General features: G+C 39.2%; 1 protein-coding gene across 2 annotated transcripts in view; it reads left to right on the top strand.

Annotated features, from left to right (window-relative positions):
• Window positions 1–8424, top strand: part of GREB1 (growth regulation by estrogen in breast cancer 1) — a 49625-nt gene extending 41201 nt beyond the window's left edge. For both annotated transcript variants that reach the window (XM_010015841.1, XM_010015840.1), the window contains exons 26-32: window positions 401–605; window positions 1402–1576; window positions 2527–2745; window positions 3378–3513; window positions 4053–4253; window positions 5844–5982; window positions 8150–8424. In XM_010015841.1, coding sequence (XP_010014143.1) covers window positions 401–605; window positions 1402–1576; window positions 2527–2745; window positions 3378–3513; window positions 4053–4253; window positions 5844–5982; window positions 8150–8313 — 1239 coding nt within the window. In that variant the 3' untranslated portion in view covers window positions 8314–8424. The remainder of the gene's footprint in view (window positions 1–400; window positions 606–1401; window positions 1577–2526; window positions 2746–3377; window positions 3514–4052; window positions 4254–5843; window positions 5983–8149) is intronic.
• Window positions 8425–12190: the final 3766 nt, after the last annotated feature.

Raw genomic sequence — 12190 nt, 5'->3', positions numbered from 1 at the left:
GCCTTGCTCAGACCACACTGCTTGGAGTATTGAAGCAATTTGGGGAACAGTAGTGGGCAGTAGCACTTCTATCTCAGAGAAAATAAGCTGCTTCCAATAAAAAGTAACCAATCAATACTACCTTCCAGTTTGCGCTATTATGTGCCATTCAGGTTTCAAATGGGAGAACCCGGGCAGCAACACAGAAGCAACTGCTCAATGTGAGGATGAAACCTCCTCCTCTTCATCACCCACTAACTTGTGCTTGGCTACATAGTCAGAACTGTGCACTGGGTCCTTGCGGATTCTTTTCCTGCTTTCTGAGTCAGTGAACCTGATTTATTCTCTTGAAGGATCTGGTTTTCCTTGTTTAAACATCCTCCAGCTTAACACAGAAACTCTCTCTTCTTTTTATTTACAGAGTGAAGATTACATAAAAAGCCCCACTTTTACTCCCACCACTGGTCGTCATGAACATGGACTTTTCAACTTATATCATGCAATGGACGGAGCCAGTCATTTGCATGTTTTAGTTGTCAAGGAATATGAAATGGCCATATATAAGAAGTATTGGCCCAACCATATCATGCTTGTTCTTCCAAGCATTTTCAACAGTGCAGGAGTAGGTAAGTGTAACAAAAAGTTCTAACAGATACGGACACTCACCTTATAGCATGTCTTATCTGGTGATCTGGATTCTTTCTGAAGACTGTGTGTCACAGTAGAAGATGCAATTCACTTAATCCAAGTCACCTAAAATGAGCTAGATGAATTGCACCCTAGAAATACTCTGCCCAGTTGATTTTAAAGGGAGCTGAGGGTGTTAGTTTAGATGCGGTTACCTACTCTGTTTCCTCGTGGAAATAATTTATGTGCTATTTGCATAGGGAGTGATGTGCTGATTAAGTACATCTCTTTGATAGGTTCTGCTAATATAATATATGTGAAATATTCAGCACCTTGCTTTTACTGCTGGAACATCTTATATACACCCGTAGTGACAAAAATTTGGAGTAGATCATATGGGGAAATGGTTCCCATGTTGGTCAATCAACATCTCTAGATGTCTGTACTAAGACATGTTAGTGGAGCCAAATATCTGTCAGGTTAAAAAATCTGAAAGGAATAAAATAGATTTCAAGATTAAAGATTTGTTACTATCTAATCTAAACTGATTAGACACTGGCAAATCTTTACCACAGAAGTCAAGTTTCTTTTTGTGTGCTTCCTGGTGGTGTCCTGTAAGTCACTTGCTTGGCAAATGTCAAAGTAAGTTAGCTTTGGGGAGTGCTAGGGTGTTAAAATCTTCAGAGCAATTCATACCCTAGCCTGCAGAAATATTCACTTCAAAAGGCTTCTGAGTGAAAAGTAAACAGTTTCTGCCCCTGCTTTTAAGCTGATAGATTAATTCCTTGGTTTCAGGTGCTGCACACTTCCTGATAAAAGAGTTGTCTTACCATAACTTGGAGCTTGAACGAAATCGGCAGGAGGAGCTGGGGATAAAACCCCAGGATATTTGGCCTTTCATTGTCATTTCAGATGACTCCTGTGTTATGTGGAATGCAGTAGAAATTGATTGTTCAGGAGACAGGAAAAGGTAAATAGAGTAATATATGCTTTTTCAGCTGGTCTCTTTTAACCTTTTGCTAAGTATCAGTTTTGAAATTACTTTTGATGTACTACAACTTCTACCCTGTAGAAGCAGAGAATAATATTGGTTTAATGAGAGAAGTATTTTCCCTAGATATCTGCCTTTGCATGCCACATAGTTTAGTGCCAGTTTCTCATTCCTGTTCCCTGATGAATTAAGCGCACCACAGCCTTTGCTGTATAGCTTGACTCTGGTTTGAACTGGAGTTACTTGGACTGCAGATTTCAGACTTTGTTAACAATTGCTGATACACTGGCCAAGCATGGTCATTCAGATGTATGTTTTTAACAGGATTTCTCTAAGGAAGCTAGAAGACATTTCTGCGCAAATTGTGCAACTGATTTCCCTTAGCTCTTTTGTCAGTCCTAGTCTGTATGGCTCCTTTATTAGCTCCCCAAATCCCCAAACAAGTATTCTTGTTTTCATTACTTTAGAACACTGTTTGTTCTAGATATTTTTATCTATTCCCAGAATGGAGCTATGCGGGATTTACAGCAAACCTTCAAACAGAAATAACCTCAGTGAAAACTGAGATTTATGAACTCTAGGGGTGGGCTAGAAGGATCTTCTATTTTGCACTTAAGTCATGACACAAAGTCAGCAACACTCTCACAGTCATTTGGAACATTATCCAGGTAACTTTAAAAGTTTACATATCTTAGTGAATATTTTGAAAGATCAAGACTAAGTTTCAGATTTTTCATACTAGTCCCCACCACATAAGCACAAGTTAATTTTTTTTATTAGGTAGGCAAATAGTTGCAGTAAAGACAGCACTGAAGTTATCTACCTGGTACTCATAACTACTTTAGATTGTTAAGAATTGCTCTTCAGCTGAGTGAGATTCTGAATATTCTGTATTCTTCAAAATTAACACAGTTTCATAATTATTTTAGTGACTATATGTGGACTGAAAGGAATGTTTCGTTGAAGCAAATTCTGCAACATATTGAAGCAACTCCCAATGTCACTCACTATGCCTTAATCGGGATGAGGAAATGGTCCAGTAAAACAAACAGCGCTGAGATCAAGGAACCATTCTCCTGCTGCCATGTGCATGATTTCATTATGCTGAATGTCGATCTGACACAGAATGTACAGTACAATCAGAACAGGTAAGTGAATCAGTAGCATCTTTCAGCAGAGATAATGAACCAAATAAAGGAAGCTTTGCAAAAGCTCTTGACAGAAAAGCAAAATGATATGAGTCCAGGCAGCAATGTTAATATGTCAGGAATGCCAGATTAAACTGCCCATTTCCTGCCTGTGTCTTCATACCATGCGTGGCTTGCCATAATCCTCTGTGTGGGTGCTGTTGAGCCTGAAGTATTGTATGGCATTCCAAGCCTGGGCTGGCAAGAAGAAAGGTACATTTTAAAACACAGAGCCACTGCCAGGGATACCAAAAATCCATGTAAATATTACTAAGATTAAAGCCAACATCTAAAAACTCTATAATTAAATGCCATGTTTCTCCCTGCTGTTGGCGGTTGCAGTAATTGCTCAGCTCTCTTAAATCCAAGTCCTGGACGTTAATCAAATGGTTCTGCACATCATCCCACTTGCTTTGTAATATTTATTATTACAAAGCTGAAGGTTCTTTTGCTGACTGATAGGCACTGGTGGAGGGTCAGTATGTTTGACACCTGTCCTTTCTACCGTGCTGATCAAAGACCCTGAGTGCTTGCATTTGTTAGTATGTGATGCAAAACGTTCCTCTGAGCTGCTATGATTTTATTCTTTCCAGATTTACGTGTGATGATGTTGACTTCAACTTGCGCGTCCACAGTGCTGGCCTCCTCATCTGTCGGTTCAATCACTTCAGTGTCATGAAAAAGCAAATTGCAGTAGGAGGACAGCGATCCTTCCACATTAAGTCAAAGGTGGGAACTGAGACCTCTGTTTCATTACTGTTGAAATTCTGTTTACCTTTTTTGTACCCTGTAACCAGGAGACCTGAGGTATTTTGGTGCATCACCAATTGCCGGTAATGGGGTATTTCTGCCATGTGGGCTTTTTATTTATTTCTGAAATTCACAATATTCTTGGCATAAATGCACCTTTCTTTAATCATTTTCCTTTAAAACTTTTAAATACACTTAAAGTGTCGCTTTATGATCCAAGTAACCATTCACTGTGAGGTTTTTATCAAAAGCTATTGAATTGCTCATCTTCATGTGACTTCATGTGCAGGAGTACTTTGGGTTCAAAGAAGAAAACTGAAAGATTCTGTAAATATAAATATAATTCTGTGAAACTCTGAAACATTTTTGGTATCAGATATTTTTTGCTGAAGGATTGTCCTTCTTATATAAATCTTAGATTTGAAAAGTAGAGATATATTTTATACAACCCGAAATTCAGACAAGTGCAACTTGATTGATCAGGATTGATCTGTACCAGAAATATTTTTTCCTCACAGGTATCTGACACTCCAGTTTCAATCTCCCCTGCTCAGTACATTTGTGCTCCTGACAGCAAGCATACCTTCTTGGCAGCACCTGCTCAATTGCTCCTTGAAAAATACCTCCAGTATCACAGCCATCGCTTTTTCCCTCTCTCACTGAAGAATTATAGCCATCCAGTGCTATCTGTGGACTGTTACCTTAACTTAGGACCACAGGTACTGAAGAAAATAATCTTTAAGTGGCTCCAGAAATGTTTAGGCTATATTTTGGATGAGTTTGTTGATGCATTGCTTAGTAATAGTTACACAGTCTTTGATGAATCAGTTATTAGATCTCTATGATATTAAATTCAAATTCTTAGTCCCATAGGGATATTATTAGGGGCTTCAAATAAAGTACATAGAAAACAATACCAGACTTGTCCTAAATACCAGTATAGTCTGTGAATTATATTAAATTCTGAATTAATACAGAGCACATTTTCCAGGAGCCTTTTCTCACTCTGCTTTAATTCGACCATTCCTACAGAAAATTTCTTCCACAAGAGTGTTTTACAAATACTAGCTAGCCCTTAGACAGCACTTCAAAATACAGATGTTTTAGCTCACTTTTGATTGATAGCTGAGGCAGAGTAGCAAATACGAAGAAGAGTCAGAATGGGATAAGCTGACATTATATGTCAGGAGCTGCTGCCTCTCTCCGATGAGTTTGGATCTAAAGCCAAGGTCATTCTTAAACTCAAATGTAGGTCAGATAGAAATGTGATACTAAGGTGGTAGTATTCAGGAGAGAGACACTGTTTTTACCTTTTCACCTGACTTGAATACTAAGTGAAATTCAATGAAATCTTGCTGGATTTACTAAATTTACCAAAACAGCTGTCTAATGAACTTCCCATACATGCTGTTCCCAGAACATTTTTAATTATTTCTCTTAATTTCCTTTCTGGCTGAGCTTTTACAGGTCTATGTTCCCACGTATTTGAAACAATAAACTGTGGAACGGCATTGTACTGTTACCGTCTTTATCTTTCAGCTCTAATCCATTCAGCATAGGACGTGATTTTAATTTGGTTCTGGAATTGTTACCTGAGCTGGAATATGGTACAATAGGATTGAAGGAATATGGGTAAATATAGGCATCCTGGGTCAGAGCCTCAGTTGCTGTGGGTCCTTCCTCCCCTGGACCATCTTGATTTATGCCAGATGAGGGTCTGCCCCAACAAATGAGTACAATGTAACTTTGGAAACAAAGCCTTGTGTGGAAAATTTCTTAATTAAAATTTATTAAAGAGTGTTATAAATATTCCTGGTTCCTAATGGATTTGGGAAGTAACCATAAAAAAAACAAGACAAGAGGAAACCTCTCACATTTATGTGTATGCACAACTACTGACTTGAGTAATCCTAGCATAATGTAAATTAAATTAGGCATTTCTAAAGAGTCCTTTTTGTGTCCAACTGCACTTTTTTTACTCATGTGTAGATAAATTGTGCTGGGCAGATCATGGCATTATGGTTGTGGGGAGCCACTGTTCCTGCAGCTTTCAAACCCTACCATATCTAAACCTCTTGATCATAACAGTAACAAATGGTAATGGCTAATACATATTTATGAATAGCGCTTTTATGTAGACTTCTAGTAAGTAGAGGGATGTTTAGGAAGGAACCATAAAGACCACAATATTTGGAGTTGGAAAGCAAGTCTGAATTTGAATAGATGCAAATACTGAAAGTTTGATATCAAACCATAGCTTTATAAAGAACCTTGAAAAACGTTGATGTTTTTTCCCCTCTCCCAATCAGATTGCAGTTTGCTATGTGAGTTCTCGGCCTCACTCTCTGAATATCAGTTCCTCTGGTTTGACATTCAGTGGTCTCCTGCTATACCTCTGTGACTCCTTTGTTGTAGCTAGCTTTTTGAAGAAGTTTCATTTTCTCAAAGGTGAGCTATAATAATTTTATTATGGAGAATTATGTGACCTGGTCTCTGGGAGCCTGGGGAAAAATGTATTTCATATGAAAATATACATGCATGCATATGTACATACGTGTATTTATATTTGTCTTTATACGGCCCACCTATCTTTGATACTTCATCGTGCTGTCTCTGTACTGTAGTAAACTGATATGTAATGAACAGTACCATAGGTTCTGCAGATTTTTAAGTGGTGAGAAATGTGGGATTTATATCATTATGCCTAGTGTTTATGCATAACTCCTTAGTTTATGTTTGAAAACTAAGTATTTAAGATTTATGCATGAAGCATTTATCTGTTGTGTCTTTCAGGTTTTGTAATTTGCAATAGAAAATGGGTGATGGAAAACCTGAATTAAAATCTGTTTACTATCTTGGGAAATAGAAGCTGGCTCATCTAAAAGTCATTCTTAATAACCAGTTTCTCCATATAGTCCTTATGATGGTGGATAGCAGTGGAGACAAATAACTTCCATTGTGTTGCAGGCAGTCACATTTCAAGCTTCTTTAGGATTGTTCTACTTATCTTAGGCATTTAGCACTCTGAGGATTTCTCTCACTCACAGCTATAAATGTCACCAGAGGAAAAACACTACAGCAAATGCCTTCTTGAAATAGGCAGAGTTGTTATGAACTGCTGTGTTCTTTGTTGCAGTTAATACAGTTAATATAGTTTCATGTAGGTAGGTGCACCAAAGTGCAAATCAGGGCATGCAGTGCTTTTACCTGCACAAGCCACTGAAGACAGTGTCTATGTGCATTCTGGAACAGTGTCCACATTTTAATCCTCCTGTATTTTCTCTAACAAGGCTATCAGAGTAACTGCAAATGAAAGCAGTGCTGCTTTTGTATTGCATTTTTTGAGTGACCAGAAGCTATAAATCAGTTTAATTTCGCATACACCAGGAATCTTGAATTGTGTGTAGCACAAAGTGTGTTTGATTCAGGATTTCTCCATCTCCCTTGTCAGTCTACTTGATTTTCTAACCCCACACATGCAGATTAAACACCACATGATTGTCTGTCTTGTTTCTTTTTAGTATATTCTCAGCTTGCTTTTTTTTTTTTTTGCCTTGGGCATTTCCACTTACCTCACTACCTCTCATTCAGATTATTGACTGCTGGAAAGGTAATTATTTCCTCTTAATTGAGCACTTTTCTCAGAAGCCAGGAAGTGATGCGTGCAAATTAAAATGGCAGTTGATACCATTTACTAAAATATAATATATCTTACTTTGCATTCTGGACTTGCCTGTATCCGTAGACATACAGACCATGTTCTTTTTTGCCAGCACATTAGCATACCAATACGAAAAGTGCTTAAGTTTGTGATTAGTTTTAAGGACATGTTTAGACCATTTCTGGTCAGCACGAAACACAGAGAGCTTAATAAGCTATCATGGTGATTGATTTGTGCTGTGTTTTGATGAATGGAGTTTTCACTCAACAAGGTAATGATAAGTAGGTTTAGAACAGTGATGGATGTAGGGCTTTACCTTGTTTTCTGGCAAGTCCCATCACCACCTACTTAGACCTGTCAGATTTACACTCCTCTACCTTAAAAAGTAGGGAACGTATTTGTAGTCTTGTTTACTAGGTGAATACTAGATACCTCCAGTTACACAAGAAGATCCTGATAAATAGGTAGCTGAACATAGCTCTCCTCTGTCCTACACAGAATCATGGAATGGTTAGGGTTGGAAGGGACCTTAAAGCTCATCTAGTTCCAACACGTCTGCCATGGGCAGGGACACCTTCCACTAGACCAGGTTGCTTAAAGCCCCGTCCAACCTGGCCTTGAACACTGCCAGTGATGGGGCAGCCACAGCTTCTCTGAGCAACCTGTGCCAGTGCCTCACCACCTTCATACAAAGAATGTTTTCCTGATGTCTAATCTAAATCTCCCCTCTTTTGGTTTAAAGCCATTCCCCCTTGTCCTGTCACTACAGGCCCTTGTAAAAAGACCCTCTTCAGATTTCTTATAGGCACTCTTTAGTGTCTTTGCTTTCTCCCAAGCTCGTTTGTAATTCCTGTTGTGAAAGTGGTGGAGGGAGATGCTAAGGGGTGTAGGGAGCTGGGTGATCTGAGAACAAAGGGGATACTCACATGAGTTCCTTTTTAACTGTTTGCTTAGGTGCCACCCTGTGTGTGATTTGTCAAGATCGCAATTCTCTTCGCCAGACTGTTGTCCGGCTGGAGCTGGAAGACGAATGGCAGTTCCGACTGCGGGATGAATTCCAGACTGCCAATGCAAAAGAGGACAGACCACTTTTCTTCCTGACTGGACGACATATTTAATTGAAAAGAGATGCATTTCCTGAGTGATACAAGAGACTAATTGCCACCATCTCATGAAATAGCTTTCAAGAGGCTCTGGACAGAAACAGGACTTGTTTCCATTGTTCATTAGAATGATATCTAATTAGACAATTTGCTCTCATATTTCCAAACATCTAAGTGACTTTTCTAATTTAATTCTCTGATGGATGTCACTCCTAATTCCTGGGAGAGATGCAGAAACTTACTACTCTGCATGGTGGAAATCATTTTGGATCAGAAGGGAGGTCAATGAGTGCACTTCTGTGACAGAAAAGACCACATGCAAGTTCATAAGCAAGAGGTTTAGAAAACTTTTTGTATATTCCAGAAATAGTAATGTAAATTTAGGAGCAGATTTTGTTTTACAAGTCTTATTTATCTAACAGTTGGCACAAGGAAACAGGAATTGTTACAGTTTTGTAGTATACTGCTACTGATTGATCCAGGTAGGCTTTTTATATGAAGATTTGTAAAGTATATTTCTTTAATAGTGGGAACTCAGTTGGAGCCTTAATTTTTGGAACAGGTGCCACACTGAATAGAGTCCATACAGGACTCTGGGGATAGAAGCATAATTATACATCTGGTTTTATTAGCATAAGGAAGAGAGTCAAGAAAGTAGATTTTTAAATGAGATCTGAACATTTAAACCTGAAACTGAAATTACCTTGAGTAAATGAAGATATCAAATGGTGATACTGACCTGCAAGTGACTTACTACATCTAGAACAGTGTTTTTTTTCTGGTTTCTGATTAAATTCTTGTACTGGCTGAGACTTCAAACTGGGCCCAGTGCACTCAAGACAGCAGATGAGACTGTTCTGAAACACTCCTAATACACTTTACGGGGATATTTTCTTGCCAAGGTGCTTCAAAAGAGAAATTAGAGACTACATCTCTGATGAATTCAGGTGAAAATCTGAAACCGTGTTATAGAATGGCACCAGGCATCATACTATTTTGTACACTCTGAATGTGAAGTCAGTGATCACGGTCTTTGTCTAGGCTTTTGGAAACACTATCTATCTGAGCTGCAAATTTCCTGTTTGTCTTTATAGAATCAGTGTTAACTTCAGTCAGTCCAGGTGCAGGAAGGCTGAGTATTGTCAGACATTGTCAGAAGACATCGAGTATTTGGGCAGTCTTTTCTTGCTGGACATATCAATAGGAGGATCATTGATTTTATATTGATGCCATTAGGTGGCTGAGTCCATTACAGTACTGGCATTGAAAAGCAGACATCAGTGTGACTGTGCCAAAGAGCTAATTTAGGTTCATTTATAGGGAAAAGATAAGTTCTGTAAGTCTAAGAGACTTAGATTGCTATTTACAAGGTAACTGCTAGATATCAGTGTGTTTCTATATTTCATTGTCTTTGTTTTGACAGAGTGAGAATTCAGTTTAAGTTATGGGAAGGTGACCATTGTCCTGTGTAAATAGTATTTTCTGTTTTCACCAGTTGATTAGTTAATTTAAACTTTTTTAAAGAATTGTGATGTCTAATCGTCCTTTATAAATAAAGTTCATGCTGCATGGACATCTGTCTTGGTGATGTGCAGGACCATCAAGGACACTTTGAGAGGGGGAGGGAACAAGAAAGGTGTTGGCTGAAAGGAGTTAATATAATTAAGGAATGCCTTGAACTGATCAAGAGAAAATACAGCACTGCTTAATGGCCTAAAGCATAATGCACCGTCAAAAGTCTAAGAGCTTCTACAAGAACTCAGAACTAAAGATACTGGGTTGAAATCTCCTTTCCTGTAACCAAATACTGGAACAACTTATAACAAGTGTCTGTTAATTTCTGTGTTTTAGAATTGAAATTCTCTCTGTGAGTATTTAGGCATCCATTTTCTCTAAGAAACTGAAAAAAGGCCTAAAGTATATAATAAATAAAAATAATTCACATGTTTTCTTAACATTCTCTTTTGCCACAGTCTTCAAAACTTTGACAACGTGCAGGTGCTAGTGGGCTGAAACCATTATACTCCTGAGTGTTGTTTCACTGCTAACCTTTTGCTCCATAAGTTACCTACTTACTGTATCCTGTCTACAGAAAAGGAATCTCAGGACCTGGCCTCACTAGACATACATCTATCATGTGAGCAAGTGCAATCATTCTCTGTCATGGAGTATATACATAATCAATCATATATGGTGAAACTTCCTTGCATTGTCTGATGGAGCACATCCTGTTGTAAGAGCAGATATGCACTTAGTGTGTGACCAAAATGCAGTTACTTCCCATCATATAACCAGCTATGCACCCAGCATGGTAGAAAAATATGGCATTTTGTTCACAGGATGCCAAAAAAGCAGTGGTGGATGGGTCAGGGTGAGCCACTTTCCAGAGCTCCATCCAAAGGTTTTTTTTGTCCCTGACCTAGTTTACAAGCTAAGCTCCCTTAACAGTGTAAGCTTTCAGGGAGAGGGACAATGTAGTGTTTGTGTCCAACTGGGACTCTGAGGCGATACAGTAATACAGATAAATAATAATACAGACAAATAAAAGCAAACTGTTAGGGTGAGACTGGCGTCCTGTGCTGCAACTTCTTTGTGCTGTAGCTGTTTACCCTAGATGCATGTGTAGGGCTGGGAACCCAGGTCCCAGCTCCACCCTCCTCTTGTCTTGCCATTTGTGGGAGGCTTCCAGCCCCAGTGACCTTTGTGAGAAAACTTGGCCCGAACCCATCATGTACGCAAATCGTCTAAGTATTTCCTTTCTGACTTTGGAAGCGGCAAGAAGATAGAGCTCTCCATTATGGGGACTGACATGAAAATGTAGTAGCAAACAAAATAAAAGGCATTCCCTGCATGCTTTTGCAGACTTTCTATAGCTTGTACCTTCTTCTCTAGTGCCTTCTGTGCTTGCTGATTTATCCATCCATTATTATCACCTGCAGATAGTACTGTTATCATGCTGTGTATTGTGTGCCAGAGAGGGGAGTATTTTATGATTCAGCTTCTGCAAAAGACCATATCCAAATATAGAGAAGGTTACTGGGAAGGTGATATTATTTTCCTTCTTACCATCCTCTCTTCACTATCAAAGCACTCTTCAGAAGCACTTAAGCACTAATGTCTGGTATTTAATCATCTGCGCTTTACAGAGGACTTGAACAGTGGAGGATGTAAAGGATTTCCTCCTTCCCTAGCAAGTGCCTCCCATTGTGGTGACAAGGAATGTACATATCTCGGCTCCCACTCTGGATATGAAAGCAGCTGCTAAATATTGCTTCAGAGGGGGCTGCTTTTCAAAGGCTGTATCTGTGGTACCGTGGTGAAATGTGTCATGCACACAAAAAGAAAGAGGTACAAGTAATAGACAAACAACCCAAAGGAATCATAGAATCATAGAACTGTTTGGGTTGGAAGGGACCTACAAAGGCCATTTAATCCAACCCCCCTGCAATAAGCAGGGACACCAAGTAGACCAGGTGGCTGAAAGTCCCATCCAGCCTGGCCTTGAACACTTCCAGGGATGGGGCAGCCACCACCGCTATCGGCAAACATTATAAAAAATTTATTCCTCATGTCCAACCTGAATGCCCCCTCTTTTAGTTTAAAATCATTACCCCTTGTCCTATCGCAACAGACCTGCTAAAAAGTCTCTCCCCGTCTTTCTTATAGGCCCCTTTTAAGTACTGAAAGGCTGCGATAGGGTCAGGTGAGAGGTTTAGGGTTAGGGTTACACAGGTCTGGGAGTTCTAAGTCGGTAGTCCAGTTGCTGGCATTGTCCAGTGCTGACATATGGGAGTGATGCGGATGTTTGATTTAATTGTGAGACTCCTGCTCAGTGAGAAAAAGATGTTTGGAATCAACTGCCATGATTTTAAGAAAGGTTTCGTAAAGGTGC

Source organism: Nestor notabilis, unplaced genomic scaffold, assembly GCF_000696875.1.
Source record: "Nestor notabilis isolate BGI_N333 unplaced genomic scaffold, ASM69687v1 scaffold2186, whole genome shotgun sequence".
In the NCBI taxonomy this organism is placed as follows: domain Eukaryota; kingdom Metazoa; phylum Chordata; class Aves; order Psittaciformes; family Psittacidae; genus Nestor; species Nestor notabilis.
This window is presented reverse-complemented; position numbering and strand designations above follow the sequence as displayed.